This window comes from Doryrhamphus excisus, linkage group LG1, assembly GCF_037039965.1.
Source record: "Doryrhamphus excisus strain RoL-2023G ecotype Guam linkage group LG1, RoL_Dexc_Guam_v1.1, whole genome shotgun sequence".
NCBI classification, from domain to species: domain Eukaryota; kingdom Metazoa; phylum Chordata; class Actinopteri; order Syngnathiformes; family Syngnathidae; genus Doryrhamphus; species Doryrhamphus excisus.
In genome coordinates, this window is record NC_136357.1 from 23,135,784 (window position 1) to 23,161,000 (window position 25,217).

At 44.3% G+C, this 25,217-nt stretch overlaps 1 protein-coding gene across 4 annotated transcripts in view; it reads left to right on the forward strand.

Moving 5' to 3' along the window:
* The window catches only part of LOC131131913 (roundabout homolog 2-like), an 87,743-nt gene that overhangs the window by 28,980 nt on the left and 33,546 nt on the right, over positions 1 to 25,217 (forward strand). For 2 of the 4 annotated variants that reach the window (XM_058076947.2, XM_058076948.2), the window contains exons 3-5: positions 18,276 to 18,433; positions 19,574 to 19,694; positions 19,832 to 19,970. In XM_058076947.2, the coding sequence (XP_057932930.2) occupies positions 18,276 to 18,433; positions 19,574 to 19,694; positions 19,832 to 19,970 (418 nt within the window). Of the gene's footprint in view, positions 1 to 10,316; positions 10,661 to 18,275; positions 18,434 to 19,573; positions 19,695 to 19,831; positions 19,971 to 20,033; positions 20,404 to 25,217 lie in introns of those variants that run through there. The other 2 variants (XM_078792208.1, XM_058076950.2) reach the window with 2 other exon arrangements.

Here is a 25,217-nt window from a genome sequence, read left to right on the forward strand (position 1 = left end):
GCCTAAATTATTTGATATTTTTATTGATTTTTTTTTACAATAAAATCTCTGTCCTCAGAACCCAGTGACGCCCCTGCACAGAACATAAGCTGAGTAACAACAATGACAAATAACGAGCATTATTAACCCCCCTTTACTTTTGCTATAGCAAGGTGTACCTAATGATGTGTCCAGAGGATTGAAATGTGATTTCAGGTGAAAGTCACGGTTTAATGGAAGGTTCCATGGAGTGGTATTCGCCAAAGCGTGTATTTGTTTGGAGGTGCAGCGCCTCAGCTTCCTTATCACCTCCTCGCACACCCGCTTACCTCCAAGCCGGAGCCTCCCCTCTTCTTCATGTCTCCTCATCAAAGCCACATCTCGCCTCGTTTGCAGCATGCCCCCCCCCCAACCCCCCATTCCCTCCGCATGCCCTCTTCTGCCTGTTCTGGCTTTCAATCAAAAGCCCCCTTGTACCGGCGTTGTCCGAGCAGACCTTGCTATCACATCATCGCAGGGGGAAAGTGCACGCTTGGAGGAATTATGTCCAGGTGCTGCGGCCACCAGAAGCAGGATTATGGAAGATGACAAACCGCTTGAAGTGCAGAAAATATGATCGCAAACTGTGAGTTTGAAGTAACAGCCTGGCAGAGTGCAGAAAGGTAACCGAGCTAATAGACGATGGTGTTCATGACAGAAGGACACCAGCTATCCGTGGACCCCATGACGACGCCGCCATGTCCACATCATTATGTCATGTTTGCCGTGTCGGTAGCTCCTTTTCATCAACTACCACTTCGTACCGTGATGGCGTGCGGCAGGAAACATGCCTGGGAATAACATGACGTTATTATTCATTTATTGTCCCTCTCATGCCCATACGTGTCTTTTTACATGCCTCTGCATAACCGTGGTAAAGTGGCCGCATTTTTAATTAACTGGGCCCACAGCTGGAACATCTTTGGATTTCTAATTAACGGAGCCGAGGTTTATGGAAGTAAAAAAAAAAAGTCAAATGAAGAATTTCCTTTCTTTGTCTCCCTTTAGGCTGGGACTTAGTAATAATGGAGCGTGTGTCATCCTGCATGTAACGCCGGGTTATCATATCTCCGTATGAAGCACTTTTCTGCTCAAGCTGATAACAACATGCCTCGTGAAGGGTTGGTTTTTTTCCCAAGTGCTTTTGTAGCGGCGTTCCAATCCCTCATGGCAAAGCGGCACAGGCGGCGGAATGTTTTCAAGTCCCGTAAATACGACAGCCTGCAAAGAGTTTGCTCTAAGTTGTGTTGTGTTGACATGAACCACGGAGCCACCGTGACCGCTCACCACCACGGCACGCCACTTTCGGACATCTGGCATCTACCTGCTGCTCCTAGCCTTCAGTGGCGTGGGATGAGATTGGGAGCTCGGTGAACTTGCTTAACAATAAATTGCTAATTCATTTCGCCTGTTGTGCCTCCCAGGTATGTTCTTTATGTGATTGTCTAACTGTGAAAAAAACTAATTTATCATAAAATTCACTGAAATTAATCAATAAAATTGATCTATCGCCAGGCTTAATCTCCTGCTAAGATTCTTATGAGAACGCTTTCACACCCGATCATACGATGCAAACAAGTTGCTACCGACCTCATAGAACTTATGGGCCAACATGTGTGTGTCTGTGTGTGTGTGTATCCCTCTCAGTGCCTGATTTGTCCCCCGCAGGCAACGGCAGCATTAATAACTGTAAGTGGATAATGGTCTAGCTGGAATTTAAGGTTTAATAAGAGCGTGATTCAGCTGTCCGCTGGAGGCACTTTGGTTTGTTTACATGCCTTACCGTACGTGAGCTATATTGGGCTCAGTCCATGTGATGCCTTGCTGACACTTTGACTCAATTACCACGCCCGAATGCTAACTTAATGTCCCCTCAGTTATATCGTTAGCAAGATAAAGGTGGCCATCTTGTTGTGGTTCTAGCCAGGTTTCCGGACTCTTGCCATGATTAGTCCTGACTTGATCTTGCGTGTTGGCATGCGCCGGCTTCATGTTTGCACGTGTTAATGGTCCATCATTGTCACACTTCCGACTCGCTGCCACGCTGCATGTATGGAAGCGGTGATGTATGCGTGCGGCACACGGGGTTAATTAGGCCATGTCCACGCCAACGCAGATTGGTAGAAAACAGGTTTTGGTCGTTTTGGCCTCTCATTCGCATGCAAACATATTGGAAAAACATCCACATGTGATTGTCACGATGTGGGCGTCACCCTCTCGTGACAGCTTCTTTAGTTTCCTTCCTTGCCTCTGTTCATGACCTTATTTTGGTACTACTTCCCATGGTTGGAAAAGTGATGTCATTTGGAAGCTTTACCTTTCGTATTGTGATCGAGTGTGTAATGAAGGCAGTCGCTAGCCAGCAATAACAACAGCAATAGTCGCTAATAACTTGGTTGAGGTGCATGCTGTCCTGTGAATGTGTCATTAAATTATTATTTAGCCTTTATTAAATGTCCGTGTTGGTGTGGACATGGCGTTAGAGCGTCGCTTTGATTCCATACGAGTTCGACTTCTCCAGCTTTCGCTCTAACAGGGAGCGACCAGTGCACTTGAATAACATTACACATTCAGTACGGAATTATCATGTGTGTGTTTTGCAGAGAGCGGGAATCATTTAGCATGCTATCTGTTCACTGCCATTAGCTCCAAACGCTGCAAGAGCCAACCTGACTCTGACATCTAATCCTCTTACTCGGAAGAGGACTAATGCGTGCAAAGTATAAAGCACATCCGACAAACAGATCCATTTTTTATGTGCTTATTTCAAACGGCGCAGTATTGATGAGGCTCCTGTTTGGTGCGTCTCCCCGATCTCTTTGGACTCCCCTTCTGTTTCCATCTCCGCCCCTCCCATCCCCTCCCCTCCCCTCCCCTCCCTGCCTGCATCCATCCAAGCAGATGGCATCCCTCTAACGGAGCATTGACACCAGATGTGCAGTTTCAGTGTCAACTCTGGGACCAGCTGGGCCGAGTGTGCCAGTGGTTCTTTTAATGAAAGTGCTTTCGCTGTGAGACGATACGTGTGTGTGTGTGTGTGTGTGTGTGTGTGTGTGTGGTTGACAATGCTTCATTGGCATGTGACAGTTGTGGAAGTCTCTGTGGGTGAGGTGGGGGTGTTGTGGGGGGGCTTTGAGAGCGAGCCACAGCCAGTTGCGCCGCAGCTCCACTCATCCATACAGCTTCCAACGCCACAAACCATCCCGCTCACATCCAGAATGAACTCTCGGTATCGACGGAGGTGTCGCTCACAACCCCAATCTTCCATGCCGACTTTCCCGTATTTGGCGGGGACGGGACCACAGGCCGCTGACTAATTCATGCATACTTTCAAACAAAGACTACAAAGACTTTAAGGTGGAGTTTCATGTTTGTATGAATACAATGGAGTAGAAATGTGATTGTCAGGTACTCCGTAATGAACATTCCCGACCGATACGATCTGGAGACCCGGCTAATAAAGTTGCCTCTACAATTGACGTCTTTGCGCTGAAACAATTCATTATTACGCATCATTCTGCTGATCAATTAAAAGATAAGGAGACAAACAGATCCTGTTTGCCTGGCTATTACTCTGACTTCTCAGGATGAAGCCCGATTTGATGGGGGGGTTTCTCATTAGAAAAAAAGGAGTGTTTCTTTTGGGTAAAAATTAAGCATTTTCATGATGGATACATTCAAATGTAACTTCAGGGCACTTGATGGTACTTCACTCTTGTTTCCTGGTGAGGAGATTACGAGGCGCTACTTTAAGACCTACGCCAAACGGACCTGAGGTACTTCCTCCAGCTCTTAAGCAGTATTTTTTAGTCCTTGCCTTTTGAAAGATGGGGTTCCTTTCATCCGTTTTCTAAAGATTTTAGCAGCAGAAGTCGCGTGGTAGGCTTACCCGTGGATACAAGCGCTGGACTTTATTCTCAGGGCTTTGAATCCGTCGACACAGGATTGTTCATCTTTCCTCTCATCTGAGAAGGCTTCATAAGCTCATGCTCAGTGACTAGGTAGGACGGACTCGATAGGACAGCTGTCATCTGAGACATCGGTGAAAGGTCCAGTGAGACGTGCCATGGCCAAGACAGACGCGCCATGGCCGAGTCGGACATGCCATGGCGTACCAGTTTTTGACTTCGTAACACTACTTCCCCACTCCATATGAAACACTTTCTTAATTTTAGAATTAAGTAAATAAAAAATCAATTAAAGAAAATTGGGAAGGCTAACAAGTTAGCTTGCTAGTTTGCTCTGCTGGTGGGGGCCATCTGTTATTTCCATGCAGTGATTCCATAGCCTGTGTAATGTGATTTAAACAAAGAATAAAAGGAGTGGGAAAGCGACTATAGGGGTGTTATTTCATGTCTAGAGGGCTCTATTGAGAATGTCATCAACATGCTCTAACTAGGAAAAAATGCCGTTTTTTATATTGGATCTTACTTTGTGGAAGTTCACTTACCAGGTCTGGAACCAATTAACTGCAATGAACAGGGAAAGGTATATACAATATAAATATTGTATAAATAAATAAAAAAATTCACAATAGAAACAAAATAAAGTTGTTTTTAGAACATTTGGTTGGGGAAAAGAAAATATTGAAAGTCAAAATATTATGGGAATAAAGGCATACAATTACGAGAAGTACATGTATGTTGAAAACCGCTGGGACTGGGAGGCAGCCATCACGGTTGCCGAGGCAGCGCCTTGCAAACAGTTTCACACCGTCAACCACATTGGCACCACACAAGCACCATCTAACCTGTGCATCCTCGGTTTGTAGATAACAGATAGGGAGACGCACACAGACGTGTCGACACTTAGCACCCTATGCTGACATCATGTGACATACACATTCTGTACAGATGGAGATGATAGATGGGGTTTTAAAACGCTAGGTGTAGATTTTGACGTCCATATCATGACAAGATGCTATTTTCTAGTCAGGCTGCTAGGTAGAGTCGCATTGAGACTGGCGGCCAAATAATAATTTGCTGAGGGACAGCATGCTCCAGTGGGCGTGGTGTTCCATTGCGTCTCATCAATTACATTCCCCTGGGAGAAAACACTCGGCTGTTTTCTGTTTCTTCAAATGCTGAGCTTAATGGCGCTTCCTTCCAACGCCAGTAATTGGCCCAACACAACACTCATAATTTCACTCCGGCTCTGAAACAGGCTTTAGTAACGATAAAATCCACCCATTATTGATCAATTTTACATTGCCTGGAAAAAGACTACATGTCTCTTGTGAAGAGAGAAACATCAGTCTGCAATTTTGCACAACATAAAGACACTTTATTCATGGTCAAATGGACAACCGGTGTTTTAAAATGTGGCTTGAGTGATGGATACTGTTGTACAAGGTCCTTGAACTACCCTATTCTTAAAGAATTGCATTCATTTTCAGGAAAACATGTTGGAACCTTGATTAGTGATTTTAAACTCTGCTTCGGTTTGCGTACATTTCCTACGCAATCTTACTATAAAAAAAAAAAACTTCACTCGCTAAGTGTACTGCAAAAAAGGTCAGTAAGGATAATTCATAATGCCGCCTACAGAGAACATACTAACTCCTTATTTGTAAAATCACAAATACTTCAACTTGCTGTTATAGTTCATCTTCAAACAGCTAAAATAATGCATAAGGCTAAAAATAACCAATTAGCTAAAAATGTCATCCAATACTTCTCTACAAGAGAGGAGAAATATGATCTCAGGGAAGAAGTACATTTGAAACACTATATTGACACTTACTATGGTACCCATTATGTCATTAGATGCTCATATCACCTCCTACTTTGGTACAAGGTACATTATTAAAAAAAATGTATTATGGAAAGCAGGAAGTGAACAAATGTAACAGTTCCTGATTGTAAAAGTACCAGATGGAGGGGTAGGATTTAATAAGCTTTGCTTCTTCCTACTTCTTTTGGACATGTGGAACTGTGAACTGATTATGGGATGCACTCAATTGTATTCTGATGCATGTTGAAATGAAACAAAACCATTACCATTACCATTACGCAGACGTAGACGTCATACCCAGTTATGTATAATATACAAGAATAAATCCAATAAAAGAAGCAGTAATATCTGGATGTCAGCAACCGTAAGCAGAGATGGATGAACCAAGAACAGGGGTCACCAACTCGTCACTAACTCGCCAGCCAAAATAATAGAAGTCCATACATGCACCTCCAATAAAATCTTTGAGCTCGATGACACCACAAGCCCGACCCTGATGAAGATCAACCAAAGTAGCAGTGCCCAAAGTGCGGCTGAGGGGCCATCTGTGGACTGCGGCTCCTTTTTCAGTGCAGAAATTCAATAAAATGTCAAAAAATGTTGAAATACAAGAAAAAGATGTAATGCTAAAAAAACCAAGAAGCAGTAAAAAGCCAAAGCCCGGAGGGTGTAGTACCATCCATCCAACCAGCAAATACTTTTGTCTGTATATTTCAGTGGCAGAAAACCTCAAATCATTGATGGGACCAAGAAACTTCTGAATAATAATCCTAATTTATCTGGATTATTCCATTTTAATGAATAGAAATAGACGCACAGGAAGCTGAGGATGAGGATGTTTGTGTTTTGTTGGGGGCTGGCGCTTTGATTCTCCTCATCCCCAAGATTAAGACGGGATTGTCAGTTTCCTTACGTCCGTTACCTGGAGAATAACGGCCGGCATCCGCATCCACGCCTGCATCTGTCAGTCATCCATTGAACGACTTACATGCGTGACCTTTCCCCACGCGGGAAACGTGACACAGATGCTGTCTCGTCTCTTCCGTGAGCTTGTTCATCTGTCCGCAGACAATCGGGGTTGGCACGTGCGGTCGCATGCAGATCAGACGGCAACGCTGACGGTGATTCAAATGGGGCACGGCGCTGGAGCTCAGCTCATTCAGAACTCATATCGACAAGCTGTTCATCATCGTATTGATCAACGGCTCTTCCCTGACTGACATGTACCTCCAAGAGAAATTCACAGAGCTCCTGTCCTCCACTGCTGTCTCCTTCTCAATCACATCTCGGCATTTGGTGGCCCCCCAACAGCGTGGCTGTACCCATGCTGCTCAGTGCTAGCGAGGCAGCTAACCGCGGTGTTAACGATGCCCGATTTTTGGCAACACAGACAAGACAAAGACCTCCACTTTCTCTCATCTTGCAGTAACGGTATAACAGATAAATGTAGTGGTTCTTCTTCTGTGGTATACCATGACACTGGGAACCGACCCATGGCCACTTAATTTTAATCTTAATCTTAATCTTGCCAGATCTGGTGACAGCCCGGCTGGATATGTGTTTTCGGTTGTTAATCTTCCCGTCAGGAGTCTGAATAAAGCATTCCACAAAATGTGGAGCTTTTCTTCAGGACTCCTAGATTCCCAGTGTGTTCTGTCGGAAAGGGGCTTGGAGCCGTCTGCTGCCTTTAGCCCACTTGGCAGCCCGGTGCTGTCGCTCATCTGTCCCCAAACCAACATGAGAGACTCGCAGATCTGGATGAGGATTAAAGGGCCTCCCAGCAACATCTGGCCGGAGATTAGCCGTGTCAGTGTTTACAGTTATTTAGTCCACCTGCACACCCCTTTTTGCACAAACCATAAATTACTACATGATCTGACCTGGACGTCAAGGACTGCATCCGGTTGATGGAAAGCTGGATGCAAAGGAGAACTTCCAGTTCTTTCTTTGTTGCTACACCTGGCTGTCTGAATGGGAGGATGGGATGGGGGTGACGGTGCTATCTCGCACAGAGCTTGGTCACCCCCCCCCCCCGCAGTCGATCAAAGAAAGGTTGAATTTTTCATCGCAGTCTGTCAACACAAATGCCATATTTGACAGTGGTGCCGGGCTCCTCTTTAGATGCTTTATGAAATTGAAGACTTAGAAAGACATCCTAGGAAGGTGTCGGAGAAAAGGTCAAACAATGACTGCTCTTTTACCGCCTCTATAAAAAACAGGATCTGTGGTGCTTACCAGAGGGGCAGCGCAGGGATGTGATTAACAGAGATTTGGGATGAATCATCTCCTAAGCTGCTCACTGGGGCGCTGGCGTTGGAGACGGACGAGTAGATGGGAGGAGCACCGAGCTACCAAATAGGATTGAAAGAGAGGAGACAACTTTAGTGTCGTCAATGTGGTGAATATTTGGTGCTGAATGCTAGATGGTCTTTTTCATTCATTCATTCATTCATTTTCTACCGCTTTTTCCTCACGAGGGTCGCGGCGGTGCTGGAGCCTATCCCAGCTGTCTTCGGGCGAGAGGCGGGGTACACCCTGGACTGGTGGCCAGCCAATCACAGGGCACATATAGACAAACAACCATTCACACTCACATTCATACCTATGGACAATTTGGAGTCGCCAATTAACCTAGCATGTTTTTGGAATGTGGGGGGAAACCCACACATGCACGGGGAGAACATGCAAACTCCACACAGAGATTGCCGAGGGTGGAATCAAACCCTGGTCTCCTAGCTGTGAGGTCTGCGCGCTATCCACTCGACCGGCTAGACGATCTTACTCTCGTGAATTTAGTGTAGCTGCAATAATTACTTTGATACAGTCTTGGATTGGTCATTTGTATGAAATACAAGGTTCTCGGATCAACATTTGCAATAATATGGTCTCTGCTGCTTGTTCTCACTAGGGTTACTGTTATGGTATGCTGGAGCCTATCCCAGCTGACTTTAGGCGAGAGGGAGCACACGTATAGGCAACCATTGACTCTAAAATTCATATCTATGAATGGATGAGCATATTTTTGGGAATGTGGACACATGTGGGAGAATGTTTAAGTCAATTGTTCAGGAGGCCACATGTTCCTGAAGCAATGCAGCAGGGATACTGACTCTACAGGTGCATGATAATAAAGAATAAATGATAATAAATCATATTAAAAGTAGCTCAGGTAACTGAAAAGGCAAGATTACAAGTACTGCCCAAGTACGGGTAAATCAAGCGCACCTTTTTTTCTCAGAGATTTGGCTTGCTAGTTGTTCCAAATGATCTGCGATGAGGGGAGATTTGTTTACATTGTACTGACAAAGCTTTATCATTTTTCCAACATGACAGCGCTGGCGTTTCGGTGGCTGATACCTTTTTTTTTGTGTGTTTTTCGATGGGTTTCTTTCGCCTCATGTAGAGCATTTGATACAACGTTCTTCCTCTTAAAGTGAATGTTTAGCATCCAATAGTTATAGTGCGCCATTCTTTATGTTTGTGAGGCTCAAAGGTCGCATGAGTGCAATCACAGCAGACATGTTAGGAGTTTAAACGGACGTGTGGCCCCCCATATTCACTTGTTTGTCTTTAATGAAGTGAAGGAGCAGCGCACGGTTCCAGGAACTGACTGAATGCGTTTATCTCCATGGCGTCCAACATGCGCATGTTGTGGCCCATCTGCACGTTCCAATGCAAAGCTGGCGATGCTGGGATGTTGTGTAAACACAGCTCAGCGCCACAATCTCTGGTGGCCATCATGGGATGTGTTTGATCATGCCGGAGGATGCAGATGCACAGAGCGTCTGTGGCATCCCCTGCCCCCCCCAACAATAATTAAGGCAACCGGGAAATATGATATTGACACACACGTACCAGCAGATAAAAGGGCTGACGCATTAAAGGTGCAGAAAAACAGATGACTGCGTTTTAGACCTCCAGGTTCTGCATTTAGCTTTCTTTAAAAGCCCGGTTCATTACAAAGTGATGACGACGACGGGACAGAGCAGCATGCATAATTTGGTTTGGAGAGGAGAGGAGTGCATGTAAGACAGCACTCTCTCCCGCGGGTGACCACTTCTTCAGTGAAACAAGGCAGATAAAAGGCTAACTTCTGATCCCTGACTCATTCCCTGGCTCATGTTGTACATCTCGACAATATTGCTGGAAGGGTGGATGATCTCCATTGTCTCACAGACCTCCGCTTGCTCTTCGTCTTTATGAATACTGGGGGAATATGTGCATCACCTTCATGTTTGCGCTCAGAGTAGTAGGACAGAAGTTTATTAGGGGCGCTTAGCGTTCCTAAATGCGAAAGCGTGACCTTTCTTTGCATAATGCCGTGCAGACACACATGCATCCGCATTTGCCGGCAGATGAGATGGGCTGTGAGGCGAGCAGAAGCAGATTTACATAGGATAGTCTTGGAAAAATACACGGAGACAGGATTAATTAATTATAGATGTGGAAATGTGGTCTGAGGGAACGCTGTTACAGTAACTGGCGGCATGCGAGAGGATGAGGGGAAAACGTGAGGGTGGGGCGCGGGGGGAAACCTATATACCATCCACGACTTCAATTTTCATTACATGACAGGAGAATGGAAGTTAATTAAACATGACAATGGCGCCGCGTTTATTGTTAACCCTTCACGGTGGCTGAGCGGCTCCACGTCCAAAGGCCAAAGAATGCATAAAAAATGTGTTGTTTCCTCCCTGAAAGTGTAGATCCACATTCATATATGGAAATGAATGGCTACACAACTGCAGTATGATGGCTCTATGTGGGACAGGCTTCACTAGTGTATTCACAAAATGGAGTGAAAGTCGGACGTGTGTATTTAGTTGCGGCAGCAACAATATCCCAGCTGGACATAACACCGCTAAAATACTGCTAAAATCTCAAATACCACATTCCTCAATCCACGAAGGTATGTATGTTTATACTGTCATCCCCCATTTAGAACAACTGGGACACACCTTTTTCAACTGTGAAACCCCCTAAAAAAGCTCCAGCGAGGTTTTCTATCCGTGCTGTGAGCATGTAGTAACAGCTACATGGATGCTAACATGTCATACGTGTAGTATTTTAGTACAACTTCCTTCCTGGGTGCATTGATGTCCCTTAGCAACGTAGAAAGGAAGGCTACACCTGCCCTCCAAAACAAAAACATGTAGCGTTACCTTTGGCTAGTGGCCTGAGGCTTTGGGAGCCAGTGTGTGCTCAAGCTAGCTGCTAGCCTAGTGGCTAGCTGCTGGCTTTGTGGCTAGCTGTTGTGCTAACATCATAAGAATGTTGATAAGAATAATAATAACAATGTGGCTAGCTGCTAGCCTGGTGGCTCGCTGCTAGCCTGGTGGCTCGCTGCTATCCTGGTGGCTCGCTGCTAGCCTGGTGGCTCGCTGCTAGCCTGGTGGCTCGCTGCTAGCCTGGTGGCTAGCTGCTGTGCTAACATAGTAAGAATGTTGATAAGAATAATAATAACAATGTGCTTCATATGCAGCTCACATGATGGACATGGACCCTTTTTGGAGGTTTTGTCAGGCTTTGTAGGTGTGTTCCATGATGTGCATTAATTAGCTGCCTCTTTTTAGCTGTTTAGAACAGACATGTGTTCACGTGTCACAAAAAATGTCAGTTTCAAGGAATGTTTTGTGTCTGCTATTACTACGTATCTATTTTTTGTCTAATTTGTCTTTTTCTTTGGGCTTTTCCCTTCAGGGATCGCCACAGCAAGCTAATTTCCTCCATCCAACTCTGTCTTCTGCATCTGTCTCTCTACCCTCATGTCCTCCTTCACAATATCCATAAACCTCTTCCTACCTAGCAGCATCCTTCTACCAATATATTCACTATCACTACTCTGGACATGTCGCAACCATCTCAGCCTGGCCTCTCTGACTTTATCTCCAAGCCCCATAACATGTAATGTGACTCTGATGGATTTGTTTCTGATCCTATCCATCCTGGTCACTCCCAATGAGAACCTCTGCATCCTCATCTCGGCTACCTCAATATATTTTGACTAATAACATACCTCGGTCTACCAACAAACAGCCATCATTTATTCTTGAATATCTGCGCTATAGGGAGCGTTTATCACGCTGAGATATTGCGAGGGACGACTGTGCATGTTTATGTTTTCTCCCTGTTGCCGAATGCTAGATGATATTACTGTAGATTAGGTGATGTACAACTGTTGGATTTTCTAGCCTTTGGGGACGTTGTGTAAACGCTCCTCGTCTCTCCGCTGATGGTCGTCATGACTGATTGCTGATGACTTTTTTAGGGCACAAGGATGTTAAGTTGTTTATATATTCAAATAAAACAGAAAAGGAATGTAGATATCCGCTCCTCCCCCGATTGTGTTGGCATATCTGTCTGCGTTTTTCTTTCTACCACCCTGAGTCGGGATGATGCGTTTGTGGTCATCAGCAAAGTTGGTGATATACGAACAGGGCAGCTGTTTTTTTGTTTGTTGTGTGTGTGTGTGTGTGAGCATCAGTGTGCATGTTCTGCTTGTGACAGATATGGGACATCCTTGACTGCAGTTGAGAAAGTGACACAACCCTACAGGCTATGGCGTTAAAAAACATCTTCAGCAACTCTAAGCACACTCTAATGTACGAGTGTCGTATGAAATCTCTCAGCTGCTGTAGCGCATCTTGCAAGGCCGGGCCTTCACTGTGCCTGACAACAGACTCTGCTAAAGTGCACACAAAGTGCATTCTCTTTAAAAAAAAAAAAAAAAAAAAGACGTCTTGATTGCTGTGTAAACCTGCCAGCTTTGTTTGCAAGCTGCATGGCAATTCTTTGCATGTGATTCCCAAATTGAAATGCAGCCATCTGTTATGTGCAGCAACTCACAAGGTGTCTTCATCTTTCCTCTTCGCTCATACATTATTCTCTTTCTTTCCGCCTCTGCTGGGTTGCCATACCGGCACTGCACCATCGGGCTGGGCTGGGAGGGGTGAAGCTGTACGGGCCCACACACACACGCACACACACACACCAGCGTGCTTGGGTAAACAAGCAGATCAGTAAAGCACAAAAAATCCTGCATATGTTTTATAAATTAATTGGGTGGTACATGTCTCAGCCATCACCATCTGTTTCTCCACACATGGCTATTTACCACTTTGTGTTGGGCTAAATGACTGACTATTACACATTATATTTAATATTGCACTAGAGCTTTTTGTTTTTTTTTTTTACAAACCCATAACTAACTTTCTACTTCTCGAGATTGATATGATATTGATAACCTGTCAGGTTTTTATGACAATTTTTTATCAGTGTAGTTTGTGTACACTCGGGTGTAAGATGGACTGAAAGAAATTAGGATGTGACCAAGTGTACCTGTTGATTTGTCCTATTAAAATATCCTGCCACGACTACTAGCACATGACTACGACCAGGAGAAGCAGAGTATAGAGGGGGGGTAAGGTGCACTGTATTCGGGCACATGCTCCAAGCAGCCTGTGTGACACCATGGAGGTCTCCAGCAAACCATTTGCACTTTTCAAAGGTTGAAGCATTTCAGCTGGCCGATAAGGTTTTGTTTTTTTCTTTGTGCTCCATGGGTTTTGACCCCTTCACTGTGGAGCATTTGGTGGGGAATTTTGCTACTGAACGTTTTCTTACAAGTGAGGAAGCTACGGCAAGCTGCTAACGTCACAGGCAAGAGAAGAAACGAGAGCTTGATTGCTCACCTGCACAGTACGGGTAGTCTCGCCTCATTGGAGCGTTTTTTTAAATTATCGGTTATCAGAGCTATTTTGAATGCTATCAGATTCATCAGTATGACCTCATAATCGGCCAGATAATTATTGTACACCCGTACCGAATAGACTTTTTAAATGAATAAATGCCAATCCTTGATAGAGGCTTTGTGGGGGCAGGACAGGAAGTGGCATCGAGGGTTCAGAGTTGAGTTTGAGCTTGGGGAGTGGAGGTGGTGGGTGGGGGTGGGGTGTGTGAGACTTCAATATGATGTCTTTTTGAAGAGGAAGGTCTTTTCGCTGACTTTTAAACACCTCCACAAGTCGATGTGCGACACGATATGCGATATTAAAAATGGTTGATGCACAAGAACAAACAAACCTTTGACATCTCAAACATTGGCAGGGCTGAGCAGACACGAACAATATATTTATTTGCTTTGACGTGTTTGGTGACAGGTGTCTATTCGAGAACCATGTTGTTCTATTCTTCCATATATTCTTGTGTTGATGATCATGCCATAATCATAATCATAATCAATCATCACACAGTGTCAGCACAAGAACTGCCATGATTATAATAATGAATGAATGAATAGATGATTAATCCATGATCCAATTTATTTACTTTTGGTTTTGATGTTATTTTTTAATTCATATACTGTATTTTCCGGACTATAAGTCACACTTTTTTTCATAGGTTGGCTGTTCCTGCGACTTATACTCCAGAGCGATAAATGAAAAAACTGTTTATGTTACATAAACACTGGACACCTTTTCTGTTTGTGTTTTTTTTTAGTGTAGCTGAATAACCATTGTGTTAGCATATCTTACACCTATTCAGCCTGTTCTCTATTCTTTTATTGTTAGAACTTGCCTTCCAAGAGGACGTAATGTCTGTTTTGGTCAAGTAATTTGTAAAAAAAAAAATTACCCGCAAAAAAATGCAACAATACTCCAGTGCGACTTATGTATGGTTTTTTTTTCGACCTAATGATACATTTTTGGCCTTGTGCGACTTATACTCCGGATCAACTTATAGTCCGGAAAATACGGTATATATTTTTACAATGGCCAACGACAAAACAGATGTGGACCCAAGTGGTCCCGTGGCACGCTTTGAACACCCCTGGTCTTGTCACTAACCGAAGCAACAAGCTTCAGATAAATGGACCAGTAACGTAATGGTTAATTGGAGCCCTAATAAATCCGAAGATCCGATCCATTCTCCAGCAAGACTGGGATGTAAAACATCCAACAAGTTTGTCTGCCATGCTCCAAGTGAGCTGTCAGTGTAAGAAGGCTAGCTAATGGACAGCCAGACAGGATAACAAATGTACTGTCTGCTAAATCGAAACAACTTTTCACTGGGTTTGATTCACGATGACCACGTGACAGGGACCTCCTGGTGAAACAATTCAGGACTAAATACAGGAGAATGTAAAAAGCACCCCCCTCCCCCGTGCATTGTCTGGGGCTCCATCCACTTTGTCACGTTTGCTGGGCCTGATTGAATAAATCAAACAGGTGAAAGGCTGCCTTGAATAATTGAGCAGAAGTCAATCAGACAGCTGTAAGGGCTGCGGGCGTCCCAGCAGTTTGAAAATTACCACCAGGCAGCAAACGACACAGGCGGCGCCTGGAACCCAACCCCCACCTCATGTGTCCCGTGCCTTCATACGTACACTGGGGATGGCTACCTTTCACGTTTCTAACAATATGCTACTGATGTTCGATGCTCCGCCGGGTTGATAGACGCAGGACGCTGTGTGTGCACACGGCCGATGACCGAGCCTCACCATCACATTTCGGTCCCTCTGAAACGATGGCGGTCTTCTCTTTAAGCTGTAAGCTGTAAAAAGCCGTAAGATTCCACCCGAGAAATAGTAATAACTGCTAAATAAACCTGCCATAAAAATAATACAAGAACCATCATCGTTATCCTTTCACTGAAAATGTTGTCGAATGGCCAACGTTTGCAGTGGTCCGCCAACATCTGGATGCTGTACGTCTGTAAACCAGCTGAAACACGTGCCACATACATTGCTTTGGATTTGGACATGTTGGTCACACCAGCACCACCAAACCACACAGGGACACGGACGTCAGGCACGTCAATCAGATATTTCCATGAATTAACTTCTATTACCACAATACCCCCCCCACCCCCCACCCTCTCTTTTTAATTTGCCATAGCTAATGACCAGGGAATTGTATTAAAGCAACTACTCACTTCTCATTTATTTAGACATGACATATTATGTAAATCATCAATCAAAAAAGCTAATAGTGCGCCTAGCGGAGGTGGGGGTGTCTGGTCTCGGCACCATGAGGCCAATCGGTGGATACAAAAATACCGCCTTTGACTCCAAGCTTCTGAAGCATTTAGGATCCAATCAAGGAAACCATTTTCCCATGCGTGAGTACCACCAAGTAAGCTGTGCAGTTGAACCGTACACTTATCCTGCGCGCCGGTTAACTTCTTCTTTGCACGCCAACGTTTTGCTTTTTCGCCACGTTTTCAGTGAAGTAAAAAGTGTTCATTTTCTACATGTAGACGCACAATTGTTGTAATACTTGATACTTGATACCATACTAAGTGTAATACTAAGTGTTTTGTGTGGATTCTGGATCATTGCATTGGCATTGGCCCTTCTGGAACAGACTAATGATGCTAACCAAGGTGAAAACCTGCCCCAACTTTCCACTTTATGTCCTTAGAAAATCTTTCACTTCTTTTTTGTTGTTTTTGCTTGTGGGTTTCGTGTGCGTGTTTCCTGGATCCCCAGAGACGAGTGCTGCTGTTCTGGATGCGTCCTTACCAGAACACGGCAGCTGGATGACTGCACCAGCGGAGTGTGGCGTTTATGGGATGGGTCAGTAAGCCAATACAGCGGGGCGTGCGTCAGTGCCAAAGTAGAGTCTGCCGCTGAGGCTCATTTTCTTTTGCACAACTAGGATGTGATTGACAGCTTGGCCGACAGGCCTTTGGCTCCTCGCTGAATTTTGTTATTCACCCCCGGCGTCCTCGAGGACTTTGATGCTTTGCAGTATATCAGCCGTACAGTGAAGGGCGGTAATGGCGATCTGGATGGGAGTTATTTATTCCGATGTATTTCAGTCTGAGATTTCATTTACAGCTGAAGCAATTCATTGATTATTGATTGGTTTAGCAATTAGCTAAGATACTGATGGACATCGGTTCATATGGTTCATATGGTTCATATGGTTTGGACCACAGCACTAATATTTTTTCTTTTCTTTGTGGTCCCTCGGGGGCCTAACCAATTCATCCAAACAACAAGCTTTGGATGAATTGACTAGTCAAGGAACAGTTACTCAGAGCCCTGATGGAATGGAATAACGCAGCAAACCAGTCAGCCACTGGGAAGCCACTGGGAGGAGTAAATTAACATCCATATGTATATCAACTGTAATTTAATGTTGTTGTATTTATCACACATTTGTTAACATGAACATACTTATTTGATTCCTTTCATTTCCTTTCACGTTCACATTGCCATCCTTAATGAAAACACGGAAGCATTTCTTTGACATCCACTAAAAACAACACGTCAGAAGCTGTTAACTGCACCAGGCTGTACTTCATGATCGCTATTTTTAAACCTAATTTTAAAAGCCGTGCCTTGCAGTACAATCATCGTCTGGTAGCCACTTAAAGCATGAGCGGTGTAAATGACATTGGCAGAACAGCTTTGACAGAACGGGAAAGATTTCATGCTCTCACCTTTTTAACTGAGCATCTCCCGAGTTTCTTGACTCGCTAAGATGACAATCCTCGCCCACCACTTTGCTTTGACGATGCTTAATCAAGTGCAGACGTACGTTTGTAGAACAGAAGCATAATGTCGAAAATGCTCATAAATAGAATTGCAGTGAACTGGATATGTCACAGCTGTAGAAAGTGTGGTGTTGTTGCTGTTTTGTGTCGTTAAGGTGATTCTTTATCTTCAGTTGTTGGCGCCGCGCTTGACTCAGTGAACACAAACAGTGACAGAAGGTGGCCAACCCATTCACCCATTCTCTTCATAACTTCTAGGCATTGAGGGGGTCCAGTATGGGGGCCTCAGGATCTCGTCTCCGCTGTTTGGAGTTGACGCTGTCCTGATGGCCTCATCAGGTTGTTATCTTTAGCGTTTACTTTTGAAGCTTCTGGGATGACTCTCCAGATCTCCAAATGTGAGGCGATGGTTCTCAGTCGGAAAAGGCCGGACTGCACCCTTCGTGTTGGGAGGGAGGTCTGCCCACCTGACCACCTTTGTCAATGCACTTTGTCAATTTCAATAACATCAGTTGCAACCACAAGTTTATATTCCTCATGAAGGGAGGTCCGTAACGTGGCGGGCCTGGTAAAAGCCACACTCGGAAAAGGATTGTTTTCCGGAGAGAATGAGTTTGTGGAATGTATTGCCATTATCTACGGAGGACACTGCTTGTCGGGCTGTAGAAACGTAGCGTTTCTTCAATTATTAATGCTCAATTTCCCGCTTGCTACTCAACAACTCTCCTTCATCTTGGCTTTTTCCTTCTCTTTAAGTGTTCTCAATCCCATTTGACATATCATATATCTCATTGACATATTGATGGAATTGTGACATAAACTACAAAAGTGAGGATAAACTTCTAAATCCCCCTTTGGTGTGGATCCCTGCCAATATGAATGGCTTCTTCTTTAGCTTGGACACCCTTCCTATGCAAGCGTTCCTTTCTGACAATGGCAGATGGCTTGGCAGATTAACAAAGCAACACAATACACCTTGACATATTCGTTAATGACTCCTTATTTCCCCTTCCCTCCTGTAGTGTTACGAGATGACTTCAGACAGAATCCACAGGATGTGGTGGTGGCCATCGGGGAGACCGCCATCCTGGAATGCCAGCCTCCACGTGGGCATCCTGAACCCACCACCTTCTGGAGGAAGGACAAGGCTCGCCTCGACCTCAAAGACGACAGGATCACGGTGAGATCTTCTGTGTTGGTATCAGGGGTCTCCGACCGTGTGCTGTATGAGCGCCACTAGAACACTAGACACTAGACACTAGACACTAGACACTAGAACACTAGACACTAGAGCACTAGACACCAGAAGACTAGACACTCGAACACTAGATACTAGACACTAGAACACTGGACACTAGATACCAGAACACTAGACACTAGAACACCAGACACTACAACACTAGACACCAGAACACTAGAACACTAGACATGAGACACTAGAACACTAGAACACTAAACACTAGACACAAGACACAAGACACAAGACACTAGAACACTAGACACTAGAACACTACATACCAGAACACTAGACACTCGAACACTAGACACTAGAACGTGGAAGCAACCAACTCCCAGAGTTCCAGCCTTTGGACCATATGCTCCAATCCCAGCTGTTGCTTTCTGATACCCATCATCCATGAGTGAGATTGTCCAATCGCGATCACATTGATGAACATTTTTAGTGTATTTATGATGAGTGCTGTTGGGCGGGGCCCCCATTAGACAATTCCAAGGGCCCCCGGCAAATGGGAAATTATAAAAAAAAGAACCCTTTGGGAGGATAGTTTCTTTTCGTTTTTGTGTTATTTATTTCCTACCTCATGAATGGGATATCTAATGTGATCTGGGGCAAAAAGGAGCTCCAAACTAACAGCATTGCTCGTTTGTTTTAAAAACAAAAAGTCACATTTGGAGTACAAAGACCAGAAGACTAGCTAACCAGCTAGCTAGCAGCCTCCAGTGACAGCGAGGCAAATGTGCCAGAAAAGAAAAGATGCCAGGAAAGTCAAACGGCAATAGGTTTGCTAAGGGACCGATCAAACACGCTGGCATGGATTGGAGCAGCAAATGTCAAGCTTCAGACCTACGCCATTGAACTTTGAATGGTGTTGGTTCTCGTGACAACACAGGAGAACATGTATCCCGTGTCAGGTTGGCAGCCCTACGTGACGCAGCTTTGTGAGCCTTTTATGCTCAGCTTTCCAAGGCATTTATCGGCATATCGGTGTTTTCGTGACCAGTCAATGGGAGCATCCCTACGATTAGGAGATCTCTCTGCCTCGTCGTAAGACTTGTTGTTGCCTTTGATGCTTTTTTCTAGGTCCGTGGAGGAAAGCTGACCATCTCCAACACAAGAAAGACTGATGTGGGGATTTACGTGTGTGTGGCCGCCAACATGGTCGGGGAGCGAGAGAGTGAAAAGGCTCAACTCTCTGTGTTTGGTAAGAACGACGCTATACGGGTTCTAAAAGCAATGAAACACGACTTTGTCAGGTAGCCGCTGCTCACCATCACATCCAGTATTTATCACTGTCTTCCAAGTATATTTAGCTGCATTGTGTGCACTCCCCTCGTCCAGAGAGGCCGGTGTTTGTGCAGCGGCCCGTGAACCAGGTGGTCTTAGTCGATGAAAGTGTGGAGTTCAGATGCCAGGTCCACGGTGACCCACCTCCCACACTCCGCTGGAAAAAGGAGGACGTGGACATTCCCCGTGGCAGGTGAGGAAATGAGTGGAAGTGGAGTGGGGGGGGTTGCACACACGCCTGGTGACGGTTTGTGTGTACATTATTACGGAGAAAGTGATGACGTGGAGGCGCCGGAGCGAAGCTAATGAGTCCCTCAAGAAGCAAGGAAGCCATTTGACGTATTACTGGTGGACTTTCTTTCATCAGCGTGGCAGAAATCATTTATTAGCCACAGAGAATCTCATTATTTGCTGTGCGAACGTCTGTGCTCATAACACAAGGAAGCCCCTCCCCCACAGCCTGGCTCCTTTGATTGCTCCAGACTCTCTAAAGTACCACTCTTCCTTTTATGTTGCTCATAAGGCACATTCCGCTGCACTGATGGTCAACGGTGGAGGGGCTTGCTGTACTTTTTAATATAAAGCAATCCAATACACGGCCCTACGAGGAATAGTATCTATATGAGGTAAACATTGCTCAGCTAATAAAACCGGTCTGTCCTTTACTGCTGGAAGTTTTGCAGCCAGTTATTGAAAATATGTTGTAATTTCATGCTAGCATCCACAGCATGTGCATGTTTGATGAATTGCAATTTTCCACCATGTATTAGGAGTTACTGCTCATCTGCTGCATTCAAAAATCAGCTCTGTTGCGTGGTTGGCTACGGTCTATTATTGGTGTTAAAAATAGACACACAGTAAAGTCTCGTTATATCGATATTCTCGGGAGTCGGAAAAAATACCGATATAACCGGACTATCCATATATCCGATCCTGCGCCGAACTGCATTAAAAGTGGGCAATAATGCACTCGACATTGTTCTATAATATAGAACAATGTCGAGCAGCTTAAATCAATCTTTGCTTAAGGATTTCAATACCAAAAAAGAACACGGCGAACGGCTGCTTCCAGTCAACTTTATTTTTCACACTTCCACCACCAGAGCGCAGCACACACACTGATTCCCGCACTTCCTGGTTCACAGGTCATGCTCAACCCGCCCCACATAGCTGGCCAAACACATGCCTGCTACAGAAGAACCAACGAACGCCAGCATGTACATATGAAAAACAGTGATTATTGCAAGCGATAAAAAGATATCTGAATACAACACAATTAAATACATGTATTTGTACGCTTGTGTCTTTGTTGGAATAGGTGTGTATGCTATGTCAGTTGGTTCTTCTGTTGCAGGCATGTGTTTGGCCAGCTATGTGGGGCGGGTTGAGCATGACCTGTGAACCAGGAAGTGCGGGAATCGGTGTGTGTGCTGCGCTCTGGTGGTGGAAGTGTGAAAAATAAAGTTGACTAGAAGCAGCCGTTCGCCGTGTTCTTTTTTGGTATTGAAATCCTTAAGCAAAGATTGATTTAAGCTGCTTTTGTATCGGTATAAGCAGACCAATTTGGCTGGCGGGAGATGAAAAGGGCATCGTAGTAACCGGATTATCATAATAACCGGGTATCGTACTAACGGAACTAATTATATCATAAAAGACTAGAAATTTGCCGGGAAATGAAAATAGTATCGTCGTAATAAGTAGTAATTCGTTATAACCGATATCGATATAACGAGACTTTACTGTATTTGAGCACCTTTTACTTAGTTTGGGTCTAAATGAAGCATTTTCAAGCATACAATTGTCAAAATGAACTAAAATACAAATCCAGCAGTCTCTCATTCATAGTAGTTAATGAGTTCCAGAAGCAAACATGATCAATTAATTTCCACAATATAGTAGTAGTTGGAGAATAGAAAACCTATTTTTGACTTTCTAAATCCGGTTTTTAACATTATTAGAGCCCTGTAGACATGAAACAACACCCCTATAGTAACCTTTGGGCGCCTATTAATCGGTGTTTACCTAACATTACAACTCTTGCACATATCTGAGCGCTTGTGAACAGTTAGCCTCAAATGTATGTATTCTAAACTAAAGAAGCCAAAAAACGTACCACTTCCCCACAGGATGGGAGGAGATCTTTTGGGGAATCTTCTAGGATTCCTTCTTCATAAATTGAAGGGGTGTTATAGGGGTGTTATCTCATGTCTAGAGAGTTCTAGTAATGTTCAAGTACTACACTTAAAAGCTTCCAGCTCCTGTACAGTACTTCCTGCAGTGGCTATATTCTACCAATGTAACATTACTGACCCCTAGTGACAAGTGTGGAATTCTACACATCATAACCTGTCTTTCAATGCTTTTATGAATGCCTTATTTTTATGTCTTTTCTTTTTTTATTATGGCTATGTTGGGTGACTATAGGGGTGTTATTTCATGTCTAGAGAGCTCTAGTAATGTTCAAATACTGCCCTTAAAAGCTGGTAAACAGGTTTCCCATGCCGTAACTATGAAAATATTCCTTTTGTAAATAAGGGAGATGCCTATGTCAGTCTGGTGGTCCCCCCCCCCAACCTGTATTTTGTCCCCACTTCGCTGCCCTTTGACTCAAGGAACATGTCCTACTTATGGACCTGCCTTCCCTCCACTTCTATCATTCTTTCCCTGTGCCCGTCATCCTCCTGGGGAGTGTGTATCTGGGTCAGAAATGTTCTGTGAATGGAAGAGCCCCCCCATCGATATTCTCCCACTGCACCCTCTTTCAGATAGAACTTTTTCTCACCCCTTGTGCCATTTCTCTGCCTGACTTGTCTTCTATCTGGAAATCAGCACGGATGGCTGCACAATTTCACAAGATCTCTCATGCCAAAGAGGCCCCAGAGAGCGGGGAGCTGACTGCTTTGCACCTCCACTCATGGCGAGTGGAGCCCCTCTTATCTGCACTGGCTGAGATCTTCTTGTTTTCACCCAGCCGTGGCAGTGGAGGGCGGTGCATTTGGTACCCGGGCCCTCGGTGAAGACTGGCCAGAATTGGAAGGCCTGTGTTGTTAAAAAATGGACATACTACAACTACTACTACTAATAGTAGTAGTAGTACTACTACTACCACCACTACTAGTAGTAGTAGTAGTACTACTACTAAGACTACTAGTACTACTACTACTACTACGGATACTACTACGGATACTACTACTACTCGGTGAAGACTGGCCAGAATTGGAAGGCCTGTGTTGTTAAAAAATGGCCATACTACTACTACCACCACTACTACTACTACTAGTAGTAGTAGTAGTCCTACTACTACTACTAGTACTACTACTAGTACTACGGATACTACGGATACTACTAGTACTACTACTATGACTACGGATACTACTACTACTACCACCACTACTAGTAGTAGTAGTAGTAGTACTACTACTACTACTAGTAGTTGACAGGGTAGTAGTAGTAGTACTAGTAGTAGTACTAGTAGTCATAGTAGTAGTAGTACTACTAGTAGTAGTAGTGTTAGTAGTAGTCGCCGTTGTAGTAGTAGTAGTATTACTACTACTACTAGTAGTAGTAGTAGTATTACTACTACTACTACTAGTACTACGGATACTATGGATACTACTAGTACTACTACTATGACTACGGATACTACTACTACTACCACCACTACTAGTAGTAGTAGTAGTAGTACTACTACTACTACTACTAGTAGTTGACAGGGTAGTAGTAGTAGTACTAGTAGTAGTACTAGTAGTCATAGTAGTAGTAGTACTACTAGTAGTAGTACTCGTAGTAGTAGTCGTCATTGTCATAGTAGAATACTACTAGTACTACTACTACTACTACTACTATGACAACGATGACTACTACTACTAGTACTACTACTAGTAGTACTACTACTACCCTGCCAACTCCAAGCCACTACACTACAGCATCATCTGGAGCAGTTGACATGACAACATCATCTCCTCCATCAGCCAGAGGGGGGCGTGACTTGGCACAGTTTAGCTGTGATCGGCCAATCAGAGGACAGAAATTGCAGGCTGTAGCCCAATTGCTACTAGTGTTTACGAGACATGAGCCAGCACTTCTGATTGTGAAGGCCCTGGGCAGATTAGAATGACATGGCAACACAAAGACCCATAAATCTGATTGGACAACACATGTACAGGAAGAGGTGCAGCCAAGAGACACGCTACAACCGTTGGGAGGAAATGAAAGCAAATATTTGTACTAAATGTAGGTCAGTGCTTTTGAGTGTTTAGGCCAGCAGAGAAGGCTTTGTTGGCCATGACTGCCCACCACTGAGCAGAACGTTCTGATAGTACAGTAGTTAGCACTGGTGGCTGCACATTGATGCATCAACACTATGAATTAGTCATTTCTTACCGCTCTGCCCATTCATCGAATTGGGTTTGTCAGAGCGTGCCACTCCCTTCCTCTCAGACTGTTTGTCTATCTGACTCGGGCTCCGTCTCCTTCTTTGGCTCGCTCGCTCGCTCACACACACACACACACAGCCGTGTGTACTGCACATCCCGCACCACAGTGGGTGGCTCATCGTTATAAATATTGAAATAGTGGAACAGTCAGGGTTCCAGCTGAAAGCACCTTTCATTTTGCCATGCCTTCATGGCGCCGTAATTGCTCGGCTTGCTTTGCTTCTGCAGCAGAGTGTGTGCTGCGGGGAGTCTTAATTGCCTCAGAAAGCGTGCCTTTACACAATAAAAAAAAATGACGCAACTTATGAGGAAATAAGCCCTGGTTTTAACACAAGCCTCTTTGTTGATATTTTGTTTACCTCTGCTCAGAAGGTTATATTTTCTATAACATATTTTTCTTTCTGCATCTTCCTGTTTTGGAAATGTCAACTACAATCATTTGTGTAAGGTTTTATGGATGTATTTCCACAAGGATACTTTCTGGTGAGAAAATAAATATCACTAAAAAATCTTTTCAAATAGGCAGAAGTCTAATTTTGCATTTCATTACAATTTTGAACAACAGCAACACCCGCTTGAGCTTGAGATATATGACTGCATCGTCACAGGTCAAGTTGGCTATGAGTCAAATCTAACTAGCTTCAATGGGACTGCTCGGTCATAAAGGCCCAGGACAGATCCCAGCCTCTACATGACAACATCATTCGGAGCATGCCACAACCGATATTTACAAAAACATCTTTAAAATCAAATACAACCGCTCACCAGAGATGTGGGGTTCTCCTTCTGGTTCAGCCACTGTGGCCGTAACTTGGCTTGTCCAACCATTTTGTTCTTATCAAGACCAAAATAGGCTGATGTTATTTTCGACCAGCTGTGAGGCGATTCTGAAATAGATTTAAGAAATAGCCCCATTGCTTGTAGTGTTGAAATGGCATGGGCCAGCGCTCCTGATTCTGAAGGCCGTGGTCAGATTGCCATAGCAACACATAGAAGCTGAAATG